The 24389-nt window shown below is 47.4% G+C and overlaps 1 protein-coding gene across 1 annotated transcript in view; it reads left to right on the top strand.

The window, feature by feature from the left end:
- Positions 1-13994: 13994 nt before the first annotated feature.
- LOC128267542 (retinal homeobox protein Rx) overlaps positions 13995-24389 on the top strand; it is a 42235-nt gene continuing 31840 nt past the window's right edge. The window contains exons 1-4 of the mRNA XM_053004398.1: positions 13995-14208; positions 14335-14448; positions 23703-23984; positions 24195-24374. Of these exons, the coding sequence (XP_052860358.1) occupies positions 13995-14208; positions 14335-14448; positions 23703-23984; positions 24195-24374 (790 nt within the window). The remainder of the gene's footprint in view (positions 14209-14334; positions 14449-23702; positions 23985-24194; positions 24375-24389) is intronic.

A 24389-nucleotide genomic window follows, 5' to 3' on the forward strand; every position in this document is an offset into this window, starting at 1 on the left:
GGCACGAGTTTGTTGTGTATTTTCTTATTCATCGTTTTCGAAAGTCAAAATCTGACTTGACAGAACTTCACCGAAGGCGACACTAGCCCGTTCGAAGTCGGTGTGCGTAAAACGTGACCCACAACAGACACCTTCGTGATTATGCGCTCGTGCGTTAACAGACCAACATGGCTTCCCTACAGGCCCCTAAAGTTCCCTATGCTGGATAGTATTGAAAAATAATCAAATGTTTTGAACAATTACTGTCTAGCGTGGAAACCTCCAAGGAAATGTGGAGCATGAACCGGAGGAATGCAGATTAAAGCTGACAATCACTGTAATACTAAACTGTTTCTTCAAGCAGATGTCTTGCACATTTTAGCGGACCCGTTGTCAGTGTTAGTTGCTCATTCTACTTGGCGATTATTTATTAACCTTCTCGTCTAGTAACGTGCATTGCAATGCCTTTGTCTGATTATGCCTGAATTACCGCGCGCGATTCGATTAATTACCAACGGCAATACATATATTGATAGGCTAATGTTGTAATGCTGAAGTCACGTTGCCCGCGTAGTGTATGCAAATGAGTTTAAATTGAATTAAACACACGACCGTAAGCTAACACCAATTATTACCAATCATCTCTCATTTTGCGTGCAGAACATTCGAGTTCATTTCGATCAATTATCGCGGTCAGCGTCTTAGAATGTGTTAGTTTCTCACCGATCGACAAGGTTGGTTCGATTTGGTGTGCCCGAGCCGTCCCCGAGGTTCCAAGGCCGAGGCATCAGGCATTGGCACCGAAGGAGCGCGTTAGGTGATTGGTCTTTTTGATTTCATTAAGATTAGCTTCGCATTTCAGCTCGAGGCAAGTGCCGCTCGCTCGCTCGCCCATTCGCCTTATCAGTCCCATCGCGTCCCAAGAATGCGTCTCAATGGACAGGTAATTCGGAGCAAAGTTTAATTAATTATTCAAAACGTGACGAGAGTCTGACGGCTGAAAGCAGAGCAGAGTGGATTCGCAAAAGTTGCCGTTCCTCCAGACAAGCCGCCATGCAGCGGGGCGAGGACGGAGGATTTACAAGGACGCGGACGAAGGCGCGCCCCCTTGGAAGCCGCCCGTTTTGCGAAGGAAGCGCTTGAACGCACACAGAATGAGCCAAGTGCCGCCGGTCGCCAAAGATTAACCCAGACTCGTGTTGGAAAACGCTATAATCTCTCACTTGTGGTTTTGTGTGTTTGTCTGTGTGGGTCCAAAAGGTTGAGACGGACAGCGTAGCAGCAAAAGATTGGCATTTTGAATTAATTAATTTTAATTTTGCCTGTCAATTTCAATATCAATCTAACGATCGGCCCGAACGCCGTGGGTGGAGTAATAGGTCTCTATGGTCCGGTTTATTGAGAACGGTTTGACCGGTGTGGAAGTTCGGTTTCACGATTCGAAGGATACGAAAAAAAAGGATGCTACCGTATTTGGGCGATGTGCATTTTAAAGTTATACCAAAACGTTTTGAACAATAATAAAAATCGATTCATATAATTATCAAACTAACTTCCTTGGTGTACTACGAGGAGAGCTGGAAGTCCGATGTGCGATGACAGCTGCCAAACGGGACAAAAAGAGATCGCAACACAAAAAGGAGGAAAGGATCCGTTGCACTGTGGGATATTATTTTTTTGTTTATTTTTTTTTTATTTATTTATTTATTTATTTTTTTTTGTGGACATGTTAACATGGATAAAACAAATGAAGGTTTTTTTTTTCGAAGTAATTTTTATCATTCTCTCAACTTTGACAGATGAATACTCGGAATCTACGCATCGCAGAAAGCTAAAAATTCGGATTGGTCATAGATAAATTATCTATTTTAGGAAAAAATCCTCACTTTTAAAGGACGATTTATGACCTCCTTACTCCTAGTGCATTGGCTTTTCACACTCCTTTGCCTTTGTTGCTCGGTTGCTTGGTTGTTGTGAAGTGTTTGCCAACCCTCACGACAATTGCGCCGTTCCCCATCAGCGGTGGTAACTCAGTGCCACTCACGCACACCAATACACCAATACACCAATACACACACACACACACACAGCACACCAATACACCAGCGATGAGATGAATTACCAATCAATTGGTCCATTAAGATAAAAATGACGCCTATTATCTTTCTCCGTAGCTCCACCCATTTCGTGAAGCATCTTTGCGAGTTCGAGAGAGTAAAAGAGTCGAACAGATTTTCACCAGCATCCAGCACAAAATTGTGCGATTATTATTATTTATTGCACAGAATTTATGATGTCTTCCGTTTACTCGATTTTCGGGTGGTAATTTTTTTGTTTTCTCTCTTAAATTGCGATGCACAATAACAATGTTCATTGTAGGCCATCTAATTGCATAGTTTCACGGCAGTCTCCTTTTCCATCAATTTCACACGGGGCGCTTTAAACGTATAATTAAATTTCGCAAATTAAATTACTACGAAAAAACGGAGGTGCCACAATGCAGCAAGAGCAGAAAGGCGGCAATCGACTCTTTCGTTCTCTTATCACACTCGCCCGGTTTCCCCTCAATTCCCTTATCAATCTGTCAAATCAATTTGTTGCTGCGACGGCAACCTTTGGGCAACAACCGGTCTTCTCCCTCACCGTCGGGATCCGTGGATGTGTGCGTGTCGGTTCGGATCGGACTAAAGTGGCTGTTTAAATCTGCTGTATCATTTCGTTTGGGCCTAATCCTCTTCCCGACCGGTCCGGCCACAGCCCAGACCCCAACCAGCCCTACCGCCAGGAGTGTACTCGCTTTGAAAGATCAATTTATCTTCCCGCTTTTCTGCACCATCTCGTCATCCCGAGCGTCGTGGCTACCTCACCCAGCACACCCCCATTACAGCACACCCAGCTCGGTGTGCCGTACGGGAGCTCCGCTAATTTCTGGGCCACGACGATCGAAAAGATCCCATTCTGGCCACTAAGTTGCCGTTCGCCCAGCCGGGAAGGACCCCGGCGGTTGGCGGTGTTGGCTGCGGGTTCTCTCTCTTTATTTTCAAATTAAATAGTCTCCACCGGAGCCACCAGCCAGCCCCTCTCCGCAGCAGGGGCCACCGCCGAACGGGCGAGTAAACAGGCTTATGTTGTGTTTGATTGTGTGCGCCGTGCCGCGTCGGGTCGGGTGTGTGCGTGGATTCCGGCGGCGAAGGAGCCGAACAGGAACAGGACGCCAGAATGGAACGACACGATGGCACGAGCAGCAGAGCGGGTTACGGGTTTAAACGGGTTTAATTTCCAAAGGAAGACTGTAGGAGTCTAAATTTATAAGATAAATTTTCAACAGAAATCAATTTTTGCCTGTGGTTTCCCCTGGCAGTCCCTGTGGGGAGTGGAACGGCAGCAGCAGCAGCAGCTGAAATGTGATGTTTTTGAGGTTTTCTTGGCCGCCTGTATCGGCATCGGGTTCGGTACGGAGCACGGCATGGCGGGGCTGGAAATTTAATTGAGATGTTGGTTTGGTAAATGTACCATCCCATGGCCGTGGTTGGTGGGGATACGGCTTCACTCTTGGGATGCAAACGATGCTGGAGCGCCATCGAGATCGAGAGACGTATTCACTTTGCCGACGGCATTTTGAAGTTCCATCGTGGAAATCACCGAGCAACGCATTCGTTTTCTATTTCCATTTATTATTTATTTGTGTTAGTTTTATTTATTTCTTTCGCATTTCTCAGGACTCCTCAGGACTTTATCTATATATTGAAACTTGCATACGGTTCAATTAATGCTATCGTAATTAGTAGTTGCATTCTTTGTAATATAACTGGATGTGGTTTGGTCAATTTTAATTTGTGGTGACTACTTCACATGTTCTGGTGCCCAGAAATCGGTTAAGAAGGTGTTAGCATGAATTTTTTGGGTTTGCAGAAGGATAAAAACCCGTTTTCATCAGGACAATGCACGCAACATTGCATGCAAATTTTGCCATTTCAAAACTTTTATGCAATGTTGCATACAATGATGAAGAAAAATATTGTCTTCCAAAACTTGTATGCAACGTTGCATGCAATGTTGTGGGCAATCTTTTGTGTAGATCTTGTACGCGAATCATGCACCGGAAAATTACATCAAACTATTTGGCAAATAATAATACTGAAATATTGCAAAATTTGCATGCAAACTTGCGTACAATAGTGCATGCAAGTTACTGGTGCTACCTACCAGTCGTTCCTGCTCTCCTAGTCAAATTTCCGATTTATCGGGTTTCGGGATCTTTCGAATTTTTTCAAAAATTGTTTGTCCGTCGTCTGTTCCGCTTTTTCTTCAAAACTACTGAACCAATCCGCGTGAAATTTTGCACAGCATAATTTTGTGACACCGGACAGTGAATACAGGACAATTCGACCCTCCCACACCTCCGGGGAGGGGGGCTCCCATACAAACGTAACATAAAATTCAGTATAATCCGGGACGTTTTCGAACAAATCGAACCAAATTCTGCACGTGGGAGTTTTTGGGAAAGATAAATGTTGCGCTTTTTGAGCCACATTCAGCTTGTGCTAGGGAAGAAGGGAAGCCGTTTGGATACGTCACCAGGAAGTCCGATCCTCTGAAACTCCGTATAATCGAGAATGAGAATGAAATGAGGCGCCAATCGGGAACAGCTAGTCTATATATATAAAAGAGTACCGCGTTATTGGCTGTTTACTTATAACTCAAGAACGGCTGAACCGATTTGGCTGAAAATTGGTGTGGAGGTAGCTTAGATCCAAGGGCCCCAGATAGGATACTTTTTATAATCCTATCGCGTCACAATGAAGCCACAATACGCACAATGTGTTTTTTTTTCAAATACTGCAACGGGAGAGACAGAGCGAGCAACAGAAAACAATTGTTGGCTTCTCTTTCTCACTAATGCAGCGTTCCCCCACCCCCTTTCCCCCTTCCAACAAATAAGGTCGTCGCGATCTCTTCCACTGAGGCGGCATCGACAAACGACAGACAGAGAGCGAAACAGCAAGCAGTTGTCTCTCTCTTGCCTATGTCTACTCTCTCTCTCACGAACGCCGAGTTAGCTTGCGAATTGTCAGCCAGTGAGAGAGAGAGCCTCCACTTATTCTCGCGATTGTGAGCAATTGTTTAGCGACAAAGCGACAATCCTATCTCCTTTCATCCTGCGAGTCGTAAAAAAATTAACGTGCATGGAAATAATATTGAATACATTATTTTTAAGCACTTTCTTATTTCGTTAAGTAATTTTAATAGGGGAAATAGGGGTAGGGAAACATTTATGAGTAGGTATTTACTTAAAAATAGTGAAATTGTACCGTACCGTGTTTTATTTGGGATGGGTTCGAATGTTTGGAATTTTTTTTGTTTGGGAAAAGTGGTGAAGGGTTAAATTCGTGTCAATTCCAGAAATCCTGATCTTGAGATAAATGAGGAGATACCAGCTTACAGTTAAGAATGCCAGCGCCAAATCGTGAACTGAATGACGCATATAATCGAGATGTTCGGTGCATTTTGGGAGAAGTTTTGGAGACGCAATGATTTTAGTGTCCTGAAATTTCCGCCAAATACTGCCCATGTAATTCCAAGATCAGCTGACGAAATGAAGTTCTTCTCTTCTTATTGGACAATAACCGTTGAGCGGTCTTAGCCTGCACCAGAGACAATGTTAATCTCTGATGCTCTTTGTAAACATTCGTTTTTACGGGCCGGGTTGTTAGTCCCGCGCCAACCCCCCTGGAACGCCGGAATCGGGAATCGAACCCATGGCCAGCTGCGATACAGGGACGAGCGTTACCGACTGCTCCTATCACCGGGGGCCCATTGCCTCTGGGGCGAAACAGAGTTCGCCGGGCCTGCTAGTACATAAATAAAAGGTTTTACAAAAACCGCTTAATGATTAGCGAATACTGAATTCTCGAGACCGCATCAAAGATAGTTTCGCCTAAAACATTTTCCCAACTGCTTCTTGGTGCAACTCCATTAGCCATCATGCTCTGCCCTCAGGCTGCATGCCTCACCTAACGCCAGCAGCAGGAGCGCGCACGCTCTAATAATACACTTCTGGGCTAAGATTCTGGGGCCATTGTCGATAGCTCGTGCCTTCCGTTTCTACTTAAAGCTCCATTTGGGCCGCGTCGGTCATTACGCAGTGTTTCAACCGTTTTCCGATGCTCGTGCGTATAATTTTCGGCATGCCGATCCCACTTTCCACCGATCCCATTCTGCGTTCTTTACCAGATCCATAAATGATTTAGTACTTCCTTGCTTCCCTCACGCACGCGCATCGTAGCAGCCAGCCGTGATCGGTAGAGCACACAGAAGCCGTTCGAAATGTTGCGCCTCACGCCCGATCGCAATTACGTTGGCCATAAAAAATACACATTAATAACGCTACTCATATCATCATCATTAGCGAAGATCAGAAATGTTTGCGTCGGATCGCCGTTCGATCGCGCTCTCAACGGCAGTGCCGCCGCCGTGGCAATGCGCTTCTTCTCCGCTCCAGTTTCCCATTTCACTCTCGGTTCTAATAAGGCACGGCACCGCAGGCTCGTCCTTATCCGTGCGTGAGCCTCTATGGGTGTGTGTGTGTACGCGGTTTGCCTGGCGTTGCATTCACGTTTGAGGTTGTTTCATTATTTTGTAGCACAATTATTGGACTTCTGCCAACTTCTGTTCGCCAATTAGACCCCGCAACGAGCCCCGGGCGGCCTCTGCCGATCGATCACGGCGGGCACGGTTTTGCTCTTCGAGCTAGACATTCCGTCGGACTCGGCGGCTCGGCTGGTGGCTTCAATCTGGTGGCCCGGCCGCTCTGGCCAACCATCGCCAACCTGTCTGGCAGCAGATTGCAGCAAAAGTCGATCGGCCGAACGAAATTTAGATTTGGGTTTTGCTTGAAAACCCCGACGAACAGATGAACTCCAATTGCAATGGGCGCTCGTCTAATGAGACGATTAGATAGATACGGCAACAATCGCCACCGGTGGCCACGGGGTAGCAATTACAGTAGGTGTTCGTGAAAGTGCGATACTGAGCCGTTTCGAATTAGAAATTTGCTCCAATTGGGTGTTTATCGCCCGATTCAACGATTCGGCTGTAAACCGAAACCCGAACGCGTATCTTTCGGTTGTTGGATGTTTGGAACACCTTTCTTCGTTAAGTTATAATATTGAAAATAAAATACTTGTCCAGTAAATAATCTGAATAAACTAAATCTATCAAATACATCTCTTGATAAAAGCATTGACTGCTAACTAAAATATTAATCTCTTACTGAAGTTTTTCCCTTGTCCCTATTGACAAGAATAATATTCCTAGTTAGGAAGAACGAACATTGTATAAAACTTGAGTCCTAATCTAATACTACGCCTAACATAAGCTGAAACTGCTTACAGTTAACCACCAAACGGGTATTCAGAAGATGGAGCGAATGTATGTTGCGCAAGTATCAGTCAGATAAGTTCAAGGCTATAATCCAACGATGGCCTAAGTAGCACTAAGTCGTCGACTTTTATTATTGAACCATTATTTACGACTAACTAAATAAACAAATGAACCATCAAAAACATGTATAAATAGCGCGCAGCTGAAGTGCAAACAACCGCCACGAGCAGAAGGATGAAATTAAGGATCCAATCCAAAGCAGATTTATCCATCGAAATGGGTGAAAGCTGCGACTACCGATGGCTTTGAGGTAGAAGTAGTAGGCACTAGTTGTTTAGAAGTAAGTTTAGTAACTCTCTTTATGGTATCGGTTTGTAAACCTTCACTCGATTCAAAATGTTCACATAAATTGGAAAGGTGGCAAGTTTCAGCAAATTGTCTCTTTTGAAGGCAAAAACACGCAAACTCTCAGCACTCTCACCAACGGCGCTTCCTCGCGGTATCTGGTTTGGGGGTTCCTCATAAAAATCGTCCTCCTGCCATCAACTCTTACTCCTGGGAGTCCATTTGGAGAAGTCGTAATCACCTTCATTAGGCTCCAATTTCCACATAAAATCAGCGGCAACCCACCGGTGCGTTCCCGGTGGCCAGTGACCGGGTGAACGTTCGTCAGCGAAATTGGGACAACTGGCCTCACCTGCCGCGCGGTCCCATTTCCATTTGCGACACCCAAAAGACAGTTGGCACCTCGGCGGCCGGTACAGTGTCACCGCGCCGTGGAGCCTTGGAACCGGGCTTGGGGGCCATCAGCAGCAGTAGCAGGGCGTAATGGCGTGTTCTTTCGGTTAAGTGATTTCATTTCGAAAACATTCAATAAGTTGGAGTTGCTTATGCTCCTGTTGCTTTTATTGCGTCCCTTCGCCGGTCCGCTCTCCCTCATCATTAAGTTATTATTCACGCCGCAAAGGGTCGGCCATAGTGTGCCTCCGAATGTGCCCGCGGACGCGGAGAGAGAGAAAGGACGACCGTTGGAGGGCGCAATTTTATGCTGCCGTTCCATTACGGCGGAGCAAGCAGCGTGCTCGTGGAGCTAAAGGAGCAGTGGCAGCATAAGAACCGGGATTGCCTGAAGCCACTGACGGACTGACTGAGGGCGCGATCGTAAACAAAAGCCATTGGCCACCGTGATACCCTCTCCCCGAAGGAGAGAGAGAGCTCGCCCGATCAGCTCGTGGTGCTGGAGCCGATGGAAATTATGCTGGCCAGGGCCCGGAGTTGGGTCCATTATTCGTTGATGGTTTTCATCATCAATCAAGCGGCTCTAACCGGGTGAGTGAAGCGCAAAGTACCTGCGCTCGCGGCACACGAGCGCGCGCACGGGCTAATTGGTTGATAAGTGTGTTTTATGTAATATCATCGTGGATAATTTCATCTGCAGCATTCCGTGCCCCGCTGCCCACCGGCCAGAAGCATTGGGACCTTGGGGCCAGCAACGGGCGAGGCGACTCAAGCGAAGTGATTGTTCAAGAAAGTTGATAAAGCTTTTCGCGAATCTTTCGGGAAGCTATTGGGTTCATCTGTTTAAATATATAATGCATGTTTGAGGCTATAACTATCGAGGACGATGGATTTGATAACGATAAGCCACGCAAAAATAAGATATCAGAGGGGTAAAAGATATCGAAAAATTCTAAAGTTAAATGTTGCTGATCGCCATTTCGACATAGGCTTCATAGGTTTGTTGGCACCATCAGCCCCATCTCTAATAGAACAAAAATGGGAAAAACATAGAATGTGTCCCGAGCAGCAATTTGGCATTGTTTAAAAGCCATAGGACAGATCGGAATGTGCCCGACTAAATCATATTACAGCACGACAACGCACCGGCGCATTCCGATAAAACCATGGACATCGCTGTAAAATCCCTTAATTGTTAAGCGTTATCGCCCTCGCTATCTTCTTCAGACCTGGCCCGGTCAGATTGTTGTCTTTTTGCCTCAATGGAACATGCACTTATAGGGCAGAGCTTCGCCGAACATAAGGATGTTGAAAAATGGGTTGGTTTTCTTTTTTGGAAAGGAATCACGAATTCTGTGGCGGAGAGTGATTATTCCGAAAATAGAATAATGTTTAAGTTCTCCTGAAAATGATGTGTTTCCTTTATCAAAAAACTTGGACAAGTTCACCCTACACACCTGATAAGGCGATAGGTGATAAACCATGATACAATATGACCGAATTTTATTGCATTGGTTCAAGTTTTTCAAGTGCGATTATCTGCCACTCATTTGTTTTATAGAATTACTCAATTTATTATGCTAGTTAGTACAACTGCCTAGTACTTCGTTCGTCGATGGAGCAGTATGATTTATGTATAAAAAAGTTATTATTGAACAATTTTTTTGTTGTTAAGTTTTGCATATTATTTCCTGGTTGGCGTATAGTAAAATAGTTATTTTTTATTGAAATAATAATCTTTTATCGAACTGTTCCTGTAGTTATACTCTAAAGCAATACGGTGTTACCTGTTCTTGAATATTTAGAAAAACATTTTTCATAATTTATTTATGGATCAAACAAAATACGGCCCCATTACAATTCGTATGATGGCCAAATCGTCTCTATCCTCATCCTCATCGTCTGCCCCGCGGAAAACGCGATGGCGCGATTCGCCGAAAGAAAGTCATACTGTCTGCCACCGAAGAGCCGCAGGAAGAATCCCGAACCAGCGGATCCCGGGAGCGCTCCACACGATGGATAATGATCACCACGCGGCCGGCCAACATTCTTCATTTCGGCCCCCCTTTCGGGTTGCTACTCCCCTTGCTACTGCGTCGAAAGCCGGTAACCCTGCCGATGAGCCCGGTAAATGGCCCTCCGCTGGCTGGAAGAGCCCCAAATCCGGCCACCGGCCAAATCTAGAAGCGAACTCCGAAGAACGCAAAGTCCGGACCAATACCGATAATTGAAAGATTGCCGGGGGCAATTATGCTGAGTAATTTGATCAATAAAATGAAGGATGTCGATGATTTATTTTAATTGCACTTTCCCAAAAAGCCCGATGGATCACTCCGCGCGCGTGTGTGTGTGGCGCTTTTCCTGGCGTGTGCGCGCGCGCGGGACGCGTCGTGATCGTCGGCATCGAGCACCATTCACTCCGCCGAGATTTCCATTCTGTTCCGCGCCGTTTTCGTTACTGGATCGCCGCGATCGCCGCCGAAGTTTGCGGTTGCGCAGACCATTAATGCATTAATTTAAATTAGATTTTTGTAATTATAAAGCTTTTTTGGCTGCTCCCGGTGTTCGTTCCCAACTCGCCATGGCTTCGGGAGCACTTCACCGGCCGCCGGTGCTCCATTCAGCACCATTTGGTGCGTGGCTTCATTCAACATACTCGGGCGCGAACGAGTCTTACGCTTTCTTGCGCGCCGCGTGTGTGTGTGTTTCGCTCCATCCCCATTCCTAATCGGATTTCGATCCATTCCCCGCTCAGCGGCTTCCTCGCCAGAGCGCTTCACCGCAGGACACAGCCCGGGCGCACGGGGAACCAATTCGATCGATTGATGAAATTCGAATACTCAATCACTATTATTTGGAGTCGTAATCGAAATTGATTTCTCTTTCAGCCTCATCCTTTCCGGAACACGGTACGACCGTCTTCCACGGCCACACACGGAAACCGCGGTCCGGTGGTAGTAGTCCGGCCGTTGCGGCCGTGAAAGGCGAGCGGCCGACGGAAAATACACTTTTCGGCACTCCAACCGGCGCGCGCGTGGGCTCCGCAGTTTTCATCGCCGCCAATTTTACGTTCTGTTTTGTCTTCCCGCCGCACCATGCATCCGGCTCATTTGCATCCCCACCACCACCACCACCACCCGCACCGGTGGCAGAGTGTTGCGTTGGCAAACGGGTGCAATTAAAGGTACAATTAAATTCCTCGCCAAAAAGGCGAACACGGTCGCGGTCCGTGCCACTGTGTCGAAAGTGGATAATTATCCTGGCCCGCGCGCGGATGCCGGCTCCTGGGTGGCCCGCAAAGGGTGAAGAAGGGTGGGCGAATTGGGGTGCCCCCGAACAACAACAAATCGCCCTTTGGTTCCCGCCCGGAAGACGAGCTTTCGGGGAACTCGCCCAGGCTTAAGTGCAGCGCGGCACACACACGCAGCTGCACGGCCATTTTTGGGGCCGTCCCGTTTATGGACAATAAGCGGATCATTAAAGAGCCATAATGCTTCGGCGTCGTGCGAAGTGGAGCAGTTGTTGATTCCCCCCCCGCGGGCGAATCTGGTGCCAGAGGTTGTTGATTTACGATTCGCGAATCGGTAAAGTGTAGGTGATTATGTTGTATTTAAGGAAGAAAGTTACATCCTTTGGACCGCAAACACGCTCTTACTTGGGACGTTCAGCTAACGTAAACAATAATGACGATTTACACAAATAGCAGTGTCGAGCTCTAACACGGTCCTGTACAGTTTGCACAACTCTAGCTGTCTGTGTAAAATAGTTGCTTTACTGACAAGGTCGCCATGTGGACAAATTTGTTCGCGAATAAAATATGAAAATTGGGATATTTGAATATTATCAAAAACAATTCGTTTAAAAATAGGACATACAGGGTAGGTTATTGGAAATGAAGGCATCGGGTCTTTGACATAAGATGTCCGATCGTTGGAACCATCATCCCAGTAAAATTTCAGCCACAGGACAGTACACACCAAAAGAACGCACTAGAATTGTTCAGCTGTTCGTTCAAAATAATGTTTCAATCGTCCTCATTTCTAGCGAGGGACGATTTTCATCAAATGGAGGTGAAAATAAATAAAATTGTCGAGGTCCTTATATTACCGAAAACCCTCAATTAACAGCAACGGCAACCTCTTTACGACCAGAAAGTTACTGTTTGGTGCCGTATTTGCGAGGATGCGATCATCGGGATGCATTTTTTGAAGACGATGAGATCTTCTATTAGTGGGGTTATTTGAAATCCAAGACATACGTTAGCAAGCCATGGATTCTAGCTGTCCTCAAGAACAATACTCGCCATGAAATAGCCGCCGAAATATTGGCCACAGTGATAGAAACTGGATATTATGGCCACAACTGCGGAACAAGAGGAACAAATACTTCCACTTCCATTCTGTATTTAAAATCCTTGTAATGGAAATTCAGGAATAACATCCGAAGGAACGATAACTGTTAAAAAAATGATTATTTATTTCGTACTGTTTATTTGACGAATGCACTAAATTTTCGCTACGAGGTCATTCCCTTAATCCTTTTGCCCAACACAACCAAAGGGGCCACGTGAGCGAGGTCCCGACAGCAGGCAGAAATAGCCTGAAACACGTTTTTTGCAGTCGCGCAAGTCCCGAAATTAAACCTCGGTCGCTAGCCACTGACTGAAGCGCAGAGGAGCGTCCTCGATCGGTTCCATATTAATAAATTAGGAATAATTACCTTACCCACCGAGAATGACCCCCTCGCACCACCCCTCGTCGTCCCGGTCGGACCGGGCCATTCACTTTCCATTAGGCCCATCGCGCCATCCAGAGGGTGGCCCGATACAGCGAGGGGTTGAAGCGAGGGGCCGAAGCCGAAAACTCATCTTTCCATCGTGTTGTGTTCTTCAATTTATCCATGCTTCGAATTACGCCTCATTACGAACGCTCTTTGGTTTGGTGGTGGCGCAGGAAGATGTCGGCCCCGCTTGCGTGTGTGTGTAGTGGTGGAAAACGGGTTCCACTCGCGGAAGAGCGGAAGCAAATGTGTACCACAATTTTACGTGCCGTTCCCTCGAGCGCCATTGTGAAATTGGCTTCTGGAGAAAAATCCTGTTAGACCGCCGAGAGAGTGAGAGAGAGGGAGAACGAAGCAACGAGCGAGACAGAGCGTGTATGCACAGCATCCGGCCGTTTCAACGCACACAACCACAAGCACTCACCAGTCGCTCACGAAACCAAATACTCACATCACGCACACCATTCCGACGGCGGCCCACAAAACCCAACCCCCCCGGGAAAGCGAATGAAAAAACGGAACGGAGGAAAACACACACAGTCACGGAGCGGAGCGAAGGACTCGATCGACGGAGTCGCGAAGCGGGCCCGGCCAGATTCGGTTTCGCCTTTGGCGCGTTTGGTTGCAAGCACTTTGCGTGGCGTCGTGGCCGTTTTTCGCTGCTCGTTGTGACGTGCGTGACGTGCCGGGTTGTTGTTGGGCTCGTAACGGACGTTCCAGGACGCGCGTTGAGTGTGCTTCCCCCGACGGTCAGGATAATCGTTGGCGTTACGTAGTGAAAATTGCCCACATCCTGCGGGCGGCGGGTACATGCTGTGAGCGGGTTATTGTGGTGCGGTGACCTGCTGGGTGTGTGATCAGTGTGAACAGGAAGCGCCTTCCTTAAGGCAATCGGAAGTCGGGATCGAAGCAATCGCTGAGTGAGATATTCGAGTGTGCTGTGAATGTGCGATGTGATAAGCGTTCGGTAAATTCGATCGAAGCCGCACACGACAATCAATGGATCTGAGTGTTGTTGAGTGATTCATTGTTTAGAAACAGGGTGATTGTGGTTAAGGTTATCTAGCCGAGGTGTAGAAGGCATAGCGTTCGCCGCTGAGGTCCGCTCTGCTACGATGGACATCAAGTCACTGTCCGAGGTGCAGAAGCAGATCTTCACCAATCTGATCGAGAAGCTGATCGCTCGCAACAAGTTTCCACCGAGCGAAGCGGAAGACGTCCAGAAGCTGCTGGAGAACGTGCGCGATGCGAAGAACTTTCACAAGATCATGGAGAAACTGAAGGAATGCGGCCAGCTGGACGTCGATATCGAGGAAAACTTCCGCGAAGGTACGCGGACCCGTGCGCACCCGTGCGGATCCCGGCCCCAGGTCCGGGCCCACCTTCTTCGCACCCTCGGATACTAACTCGCCGACCGCGATTGCCGCGTTTCTTTCTATCGATTTCGATTTTCAGAGAATGGAATTTTCCTCAAAGATACGGCCAAAAAGTTTGGACCCGGCGGCCAAACACTCACACCGCGCCACACTATCGACGCAATATTAGGTTTGAATAATTGTGACAATGGAGGTAGGATACTAATGTGTAGCTCCTTTGGCTAGTGCTATGGTCCTGTAGTAGCTGGTAGGAGGGTAGGGAGGGCACACTAACACTTACGCATGTGCATGTGGTGTTCCGAATGAAGCACAAAATAGTTATTTTTGTGGTATAAAATGACGCATACATAATATGGCGATGTACTACGAACGGACATTTACTATATCTGATTTAGAATGTAGAATGTGATTTATTGGGAGTTCTCAGAATTCACGAATTTGAATTAGAAGCTCTCAAAACTATGTAACTATTCGGTACTATCTCGAAACGATCAGCAGATGAGTAATTCGAAAATTCGCAAAGGTACTCTTTAAACTATTTTGCATTGAACAAATAGATAGGTTGGCGGTCTTGTGACAGAATTTGGTTTGACAAGAATGAAACAAAATTGAATGGCAAAATGTTTCATTAAGCAACAGCCATTATTACCCCAAACATGCCAAAATAATGCTTGTTGCAATACGAATTCACACAACAGCATGCAGTGTTTTTGGTTTTTTGGAAATTTATGGCAGGCAGTTTTGAACTGTGTACTTCTGGCACATTTTTGTTATTTGCTTTATGTTTTATTGATCATCAGTTAAAATAGGGTCGAAGTTATATATTTGTTTCTGGGGAGCAATTTTAACTGGAACTTTACAATATTAATTTATTAAGTTTCATTGGATGGATAATTCCTTGCACTTTTTATTAAAGTATATTTTGGAACCTGAATGGTTGTCTGTAAGGCAATTCCAGCGGGTTCAAAACGTTTGAATCGGGTGGATAAGTGCAAAACTGATGAATTAGCTGTGAAAGTAATCGTTCGCGAAATGTTTCTTACTGAAACGTCGTCTTCTTGTTTGTTACACGAAAGGCTTTCGTTTGACATTGAAAAGTTATTGATCAGTTTCTAACTTAATGTAATTAAAAAAAAGTAAGAAAAGGGTAAAATAATGACAAAAGAAATGATAAAAGGCTTTCCCCAAAAAGGGTTAGACAATATCCAAAATCATGTCTTAAATTATCCTATTTGTTCATTTAAAAGCATTTTTATACTAGCTTTTCAAACATTTGTTGGCAATTATATTATTTAAACGTCTTTCGATCGTTTGCTTGTAAGAGTAAGCCAATTAAAAGACGTTTTCCAAAATGTTGTGGCATTTTAAGAATTTTTCGTCGGTTTCATTTCATTCGAATGAATCGAAAGTTTGCTTTTGTCGTTCAATGTTTAATGTACCTGAACGTTGTGACAAACATTTCGTTAGAATAAGTATCGAAGCCGATTTACGCGGATTATTAGTAAAGAGATGATTTTAGGATTGAACCCACACTGTTTGAGATACTTTTAATTCCCTGGCAGTCGAACGAGAAGAAAGCCTTCCTTCGCCATGTTTGCCGACAAGTATCGATTAAATAGCGATCGGCGAAACGCATATATGGTAGCAATTTCATCTCCCCACCGATTGTTTCTTTACTTTCTTAACCGAACGCATATGTTTCGCTTTCGTCCAAGAAACAACGAAACAATGCCCGAATCTTCTTACATTGTTTGTGGGTGATTAATTGCACGCATCGCATATCATCGCCCGTGCCGGAGCTCGAGCTCAGGACAATCCGCTAATCTGTGGCCCATTCAAGAAATTCCCACGACATCGATTGTTTACAAACCCCCGTTTCTGCGTGGCTGCTGCGAGCCTGGCCGGCCGCAGGAACGAATGGAATTCGGGAAGATAATAATGGTCCCACTAATTTGACGTTTCGGTTTCCAGCGCTCGGGCGGTGGTGGTGCTCCTGGGACCGTGAAATAGGCGACGACCGGTGGGCTGAAATTGACACGAGCCAATCTCTCCTATCTCGCGCCGGCCATTTGCCATCAATCAAACCCTTTGACGGGTTGACGGTAGAGCCTCGGCCAGCTCCGGGCAACTACACTTTCACTCACCATTGTTGCTCGCTCTCTCTCGCCCTCACGCACGCACGCACGTCCTTTGCCGTCTGTGAAAATGTGCAGCCGGTTTCCGAATCCCGGGGTCCCCGAAGGAGTTTGGCAAAGGACTGTTATCTTCGGTGAGGCGTTTGAGCGGGCCGTTTCAGGAGCAGATGGTGATAGTTGTTGGCAAAATTCGACGCGCCAACGCATCGATCGGCAGGCAATATCGGCTATTGGCAGCACTCTGGAGAGGTTCTCTCCAGATGCCCTACACTATTCGTCGAACTACTCGATCGTGCAACAGAGCGTGTAACACAATCGAGATTAACACGTTCTAGAGGCGCAAGACCTCGACCCGACCTCCGTCGAGCTCGAGTGGCACGGTGTTCGCCGTTGGAGTTAATTCAATTTAAAATCTCCTTTCATTGGAAGCATTATTTTCGCTGCTTCGAGGAGTTGCTTCGACCTAATGAAACCGGCCATCGCCACCGGGTTGAGTGAAGTATTTATGCTTCGCCCAAGGTTTCGCCGCTCGAACCTGTCCAGCTGTCGATGATTTTAACACGTGGTTTCGACGTGGTTAAAACTAAATTAATCAAACGATTTGTCTTAGCCGTAGCTGTCGCTGTGTGTTGCTCTCGCTTTCGCTCAGGGCACCATTAGGCCCGCACGGATCAAGCTCAGGGCCGCAGGGCGCTTGGCCTCCCGGTTTTTGATTGATTTATTAACGCTTCTTTATGTCCGGCCAGAAACACCTCGCGAGCGTTGGTGTTGGTGAACGGTTCCCGTTCCTGTTTCGAGATCAAGATCCCTCCCGAGATCGGTCTCAGCTCAGCGAATGGCTGGCCAAAAAGGTGGTCTGGACAAATCGGTCGGTTCCGCGAAACCGGTTCGTTCGCCTCGGGGCCGGAGCACGGCTTAATGTGGCTTCTGCGCGAACCATGAAAGCGCGGATAAATAACAATAAACCGAGCGCCGGACACCGGAGGAGCCGGAGTTCTGGCGGCGCCCCGCTCTCAACCTTATGTTTAGCACTTAATCAATCATTAAATGAATGTTACGATTGCTCAACGTGTGTTGTCGTGGTGCTTCCATTAGGCGTAATGGGCTCCCTCCGCACGGGTTATTATGAGCGCCGGTCACAGATTGTAGTAATTCTATTACTACGATGAAGTACGTCATCACCACCACCACCTCTCGGGGTGCCCTCCAGAAGACAGTCATTAGCTGAGTCGCTGATGCAGGGCTTGTGGGGTGCAGGAAGTGATGTCGGGTGGCCGTGGCGATGTCTCGACACCTTTGTTTTGCGCTGCCATTGACCCATTTTCGCGGATGGCTGTCGGTCCGTGTCGGGTTCATAATTCATTTCTTACATCTTCATTGTCCATGGCGATGAATTTAAATTGCAAACTTGTTCAGTTAACGGTGTGTCCTGGTCTCGCGGAGATCGCGCGCAACTTCCTACGGTGCGTTTAATTGGTTGCCACTTTACCGATGCCAAAGGGCTAGGGCTTAATCGCTATAAGTTCCTTTATCGGTTCAACAGTCCACGGACGTGTTTTGCGCGTTTGTTACGTTACTCATTGGGCTTTTATTTATTACATAAACAGGGCGGGCTGTGTAGTTAGATTGGCAACTTACAGGACAAACTTAGAACTAGTTGCAACGGTTGGTGAAAGGCATAACAGGCATAGTGAAAGGGTAATAACAAATCATTATATCAGCGTAAGAGGCAACCACGCAGCAAATCTGAGTTCAAGGTGCGATCGTCGTCTTAAACATCGAGCAGAACCGAAAAAGTTAAATCGACGAGGCAATATCGCATAATAAGATATCCTAAGGATTCAAAGCAGCAGTGCCAAAGAACCAAAAGAACAGGGAATAATTTGACAAATGTGCAAAAATGGGATTTTTATAAATCTACGAAGAAATTAAGTATCATTCTAAATAGTGTGCAATAGAACGCAAGAAAGTAACGTGTGCGTCATCCAAATAACCTACAGGTTCCATTCGGAATCCATAAAAAAAGGCTTTCCTTTTTTGTTGAGGTTTTAGAGAACTTGCTGTCAAATAAACGTTGGACATATCAAACGAAAACATTCGGCATTTAACGTTGAAAGTTCAAGAGTACCAAACCTAAATTAACTGCATCACAAGGATGGAGAACCTTTCTCCGGATGTGATGGTATTGTGTTCGCGATGATTCCATAACACGTTGTGCTTTTGTCGAAAAAATACAAAGCTCATGGTATTGGGGATAAGGTTATTTTGGACATTTACATTTCACATTTGACTTAATTATAAATTGAGTTCGTGCTGTGGGAATTTCTGTTCACCATCACTAACCTCGTTTCCGTTCGACTACACAATTGCATTTTCCTAACCAATGTTTGTGTTCGGACTCACCTCAATTGCACTGCGTTGAGTGGCCGTCGGAAAACCGACAAAACAATTATCATCAACACCACGGTACACTTCCGTGTCCGTGTGAGACCAAACGCCGCACTTACAACCTTCTTGAGCAACTCATCATCCTTTCACAGCACAGCACAACACCGGGGCCCGACAAACGAACCGTGACGGGGCAAGAAAGTGTATTAAATATCACTTAACTGGCCATGTTCGAATTTCGTCAGCATCATTGTTTTCTCATCCTTCCGGGTGGGGCACCCAAATGTACACACAGCAAATTAGATAAATTAATGGCAAGATACAGCACAATTAGTCCCATTTGGAGACCCTGCGCCCGACCGAAGACTTTTCCCCGCCACAGAGATGCCAGGCGCCCGGAGGTCGGAACCGAGCTGGAAGAGATTCAATAAGAAGACGTCTTCAGCACATGAAAGAGTTACCCAAATGGAAAACTAACTCAATAACGTCGAGCCGGGGGCCGACGACGTCGACGGTCGGGCAACTTTTTCCCGGCCCGCGTTTCGGGCATCCCTGGCAGCTGCTGCAGTTGCATCGTGTCTTCCGCCAAAGTCCGTTCTCGGGATGGGCCGGGGATAGCGAGGGGGCACATCACCTACAGCAAGGATGTCTGGGCTTCCTGTGTGAGTGTGTGCATCATCCTGGCTATCTTGATCTTGGCAGCATTTCTTGGCAGCGCTTCGGACGGGAACCTTCCAAGAGCGCTATCCAAGCCAGGGCTTTCCGGTCGGAACCAAGGCGCGCACTCCCTTTCCGATTGCGGCTGCGATTGAATGCTGCGATAAATGTGTTTGTGTCCGCCTAATCGAATCATGGCTCGCAAGATTCCAATACTCCGGCAGCAGCCAAGAAAATTCTAAACCGTAGACCACTCCATTCGTCCGGTCAGCGATCTGCACATTTTTGCTGCCACAAATCGATCGTCCTCCGATGACGCTGGCTGATATTATGCAATTACGTTGTCAAAGCGATCGAGATGTTTGCACCCGGGACCTGAAGGTATAGAGCTGGAAGTAGCATCGATTGGCTGCTGGTCGTTGGTCGAGTCTCAAAAGACTAAGTAATACAGTTGTTTTAATTGAACTATGGAGGCGGACATCCTGATCCACTCGATCGTCTTTTTAAGGTACGGTCGATTCTTTGATGGTAGATTACGGCGTAAGTAAATCGTTGAGGCAGCAATGTTCGTTCTGGTATGTTGAGGACCCTTCGTACGAATCGAATCCATTGGTTGGTTAATATATCACAAACATTTTTAAGGTATTTTACATTAATGCTGTCACTGTTTCCGTGACATTATGCTTCGTTTGATTGCCCTCTGCAGGGCAGTGTGATAAGAACTAATTTAATAAATTGAATCCTGAGCTGGAGCCTGAGCAGGATTTCGTGACCGCTCGTGGGTGACCTATCAGCGGGATAGTTTTCCATGTTTTCAAAGGAAACCACGCGATTCGCGGATGAATAAATTTCCAGCCAAGGGCGTACCAATGCCAGCACGGTACGCCTCTCAACAACCTCAGTCCAACTCGGCAAGAAACGGTTCCAAGGCATTAATTAATCGTTCCATCGTTGCTGAGTGCGCATTAAAAACAACTAAAGCGTAAGACACAAAAGCAGCCTGTTTGTTTACGGTTAAATGCTGCATCAATTTGCTTACATGTTTTCCATTTCTTTGCCCACGCAAGTGCCTGTCCTAATCCCATCAAAACGCTACAAGCAGATTATCGTGGAATTAGGAACGAGCGAAGGCTTCAAATATGAGACATACCGACGGCTCCGGTCTGGACCTAAAGGAATCCAAACAGCCTACCTTTTTGGCTTCATCTTTCCATCCAATACTCGGCCGCGCCCTCGGCTATGGCGACCACTTTGAAGGGACGTTGAAGATTTAAATCAGTTTGGTGCCATCGTTCCGATCCTTGCCCCGAGGATGCCCGAGGATTGCGAAGGAATCGAAGTGGGCTCGAAATGGAGAAAATGTGTAACTCAACAAAAGGTGCTGCTGACTTGCACGCAAAGAGAGCCGTCACATTTGGCAGTACCCGGTCTGGACAACCTTTGATCGGTTAGCCTTAGGTTAGCCAGTTTGCTTGCACCGTTTTTCTCGCGCCTCCCATCGTGGGGTCCAAAAAAGGCGGTTTCCCGATTCCGGTTCAAGCGCGCCAAGCTCCCCGCGTTTAATTTCCAGTATCAAAGCTAAAACGACAGTTAGTTTAGACTATCATTTCGTAACCCATAATGGGGGGTAGGGACCGATTTTCCTATCGCGTCGCGTCTTATTATTGTAATTCACTTAACGGCATCCTGGACGTTCACTTTTAATGTGTCCTTAATTGATCACAACTCGGCGATTGTGGGCACCATTCACCTCAGCGTTGGGGTTCACCTCGTTGTGTCAATCTCTCTGTTTAGGCGTGCGGGTCTATGGTCTGATATCGAAAATGATACATTGACAGTCCATCAAGATACGGAGCCTTTTGCTTTTTTACGGAGCGGCGTGATTTCGGTGGGAAAACCGGTGCTCGGGCGGCCGGGCAAGATAGGACCCAACCAAGGGGAGATCTCGGAGCCGCTTAAAATCTCGTTCGAACCTGGGGCTTTAATGAATGCAAGGATTCGGAAACCCCTTAAAATCCTTCCACTGATCCCGGGCCTGTTTCGAAAGCCCCGAATGTGTCCCGTAATCGTTGGCAACGGCGAACGTTGTTAACACACGGGATTTACGGTGTGACTTCCACTAATGGATTGCATTTGATACCCGACCCGCGTGATTCCCGTGATGGCATCATTCGACGAAGGAAATAAAAATCTCCCCCCGCCGCCCGGTCCGTCGTCTGTCACGAAGGACGCAGTTAACACGCAGGCCGGTGGTTAGAATTAGAAGCGACAGCTAAATCATGGACGTTAAATCACTCTCAATTAAATTGAATTTGAGCACAATTTAGATTAGAACTGCCGCCGCCGCCGCCGCCGCCGCCGCCGTCCGGTTGGGGTGCCCCGAGCCCCCGAGGAACCACGAACCCGTCGGGTTTTCTGTGTGGTCGGGTGAAAAGGGTGACCCGAGGGACCCGGGAGATAATGCAAACAACTAAAGCACAAACAATTTCCCCACACCGTGGGTTATGACACTTTGACATGCGAACCTTGGGCATGCACGGGTCCATCGTGGCCGCCGGCACAAACGGAGCTGGCCACCGTTGATAGTGCACCAGGAGAGACTCGTCGCTCGCGGTGTGGCAATGCTGAGACGGAACATCGGAAAATGCTCATTTTCCAACGAACGGTCGTGTCGGGTGTAATTAATTTGTCAAAAATAACTCCGTTTTCCGCGGGTTGTCGGTCGCAACGGTTTTTTGGCGGTGGCCCCGGGTGGGGGCCGCAGGCAGGGCTCCAAATTGTAACTTTCACGCTAGTAAATTACATTTCTTTCGGAGGTGTTTTTCAACCGACCAAACCGGAACCCGCTACACTCTGCTACCCGGGTTCCCTTCGGCGGTCCCAGCGATATCTGAGGAATTCTGTCCACGAAAAAGCCGGAACAAAGAACCAAAGCGCCAGAGCGCGAAAAGCAATTCCAAGCCGGCCCGGCTCTCGGTAATGGTCCCTCCCAAGACTCGCGGTGCGCGCCACGCGGACCTAAGAAAATGCAAAGAAAACGAGCGGCAGTCAGGCCGGCGTGGCGTTTCTTCACTTGCCTTTGGCGGAACGTGTCCGGGCACGCGATTCGAGTTAGCGGAAAAATTACGGCCAGTTTGAAACTTATTATGTGTTTTGTTGCCTAATTTCGATTAAGAAGCAATTCGCACCTTGCCCCGAAGAGAAGCAAGGGTCGCCCGCCGCCGGGCGTTAGCAGTCCGTTGTCTTCAACGAAGCAATTTTGGAAGTAACAGGAACAGGAATTTCTAGTTCCCCGATTTCATGCGGGTCATTCACCCGCAGTTAATCCGCACACTTATTTGCGCGAGTATTGAGGAATTTCAATTTACGGGTCAGCGGCTCGGTCACAACGTCAGAAGTCAGCGACGTTCAATAAACACGTTAAATCAACACGAAAGTCAAAGAGGCAGAACATCAAAGGCCGCGTCGCATCGCACAGGCCAATCGTGAATCGGTGACCCATTAAAGATGAAGTCAATCTGCCCAACTTATTCTGCCCCGCAATCTCCACGGGGAGCGCTCATGTTGCTGAACGTCAACCGTGGCATTCAGCGCATTGATTACAAAGCCAAGCATCGGGCTTTGGGGTTTGTGGCTTGATGATGATCCGTTTTTAGCTATTTAAGTAGCTGTTTCCTGCGTGCGTCGCCACGCTTCATTTCATTCTCATTTCTCGATTATCCGGCGTTCCAGAGGATCGGACTTTCTGGTGACGTATCTGATCGGCTTCCCTTCTCGCTTTCCGTTGGATGCACGGCAAAACTCGCACCAACTGAATGTGGCTCGAATTGCTTTGACTAAATTTGACTAAAAGTTTGACACTTGGGTTGACAGATGTATTCAAAAAATGTAGACAAACATATTCAAAAAGTGCCAGCTCTGTAATTTCGAAACTACAAAATGGATAACCCTGTATAATGTTATTTCAGTGTCTATGGTTAAACTACTGCACACTGAATAAGGTGCTACTAAACTGATACTCACATACATACTAACAATAGAATCGTTAGAATAATTATTACAATTGCTCAAATACAAATCAGCAGTACTTGACCGTTTCGGCAAAGGATGTGGATTGAAGTAGTTGTTGGTGGACGATCTAATGTACATAAAAAGTCCGTTTAACATGTTGCATGTAGCTTGTAGATGTGTAGCTCATAGCGTTTACCCTCGATTGCATTGCCCAATGAGTTACCGTCTCTAAAGGTTGACTCGCATCTCGTTGCAGGCGACTCGAGCGATGCGACCGATCTCAGTGCATCGCCCTTCGGTCAGATCAAGGTGTGCGATCAGCAGCAAATGCTGGCCGCCAAAGCGCCTCTCCCGGCCTACGGTACCGCCCTTGGCAGTCCTTCCGGCAGTCCGGACAAATATCAGCACCAGCAGCAGCAACAACAGCAGCAACAGCAGCAGCAGCAGTTGGCCAATTATCAAAATCACATCAAATCCCTGGACTTGGCCGCCGCCCTCGATCCGTCGTCCGGCGCGGGCGGCGGACTCCATCATCAGCTGCCGTCCCATCACCACCACCACCAGCAACACCACCACCACTCGCCCCACCACCACCATCCGGCCCACCACCTGCAGCACGCCCAGCAGCACCACCACAATCACCTCCAGCAGCAACTGCTCCAACATCCTGCCCATCAGCTACCTTCGCCGACGCACCAACAACAGCAACATCAGCAGCAGCAGCATCATCTTGCATTGCATCACCCCTCGCAGCATCCCGGTACGGCCACCGGTCACCCGTCCCACCTGGCCGCCCAGGCTGAGCTCGAGTACATGAAGAGCCTGAAGGAGACGAACAAATACTTCATCGACCGCAACTACCGGGCGGCCCTGGGGTACGCGGTGGCCGGCGGTGGCGGCTCTCGAGGAGCACCACCGGTGGGGGACGGTGCGCCCGAAGAAG

The sequence above is a fragment of the Anopheles cruzii genome, chromosome 2 (assembly GCF_943734635.1).
Source record: "Anopheles cruzii chromosome 2, idAnoCruzAS_RS32_06, whole genome shotgun sequence".
NCBI classification, from domain to species: Eukaryota; Metazoa; Arthropoda; class Insecta; order Diptera; family Culicidae; genus Anopheles; species Anopheles cruzii.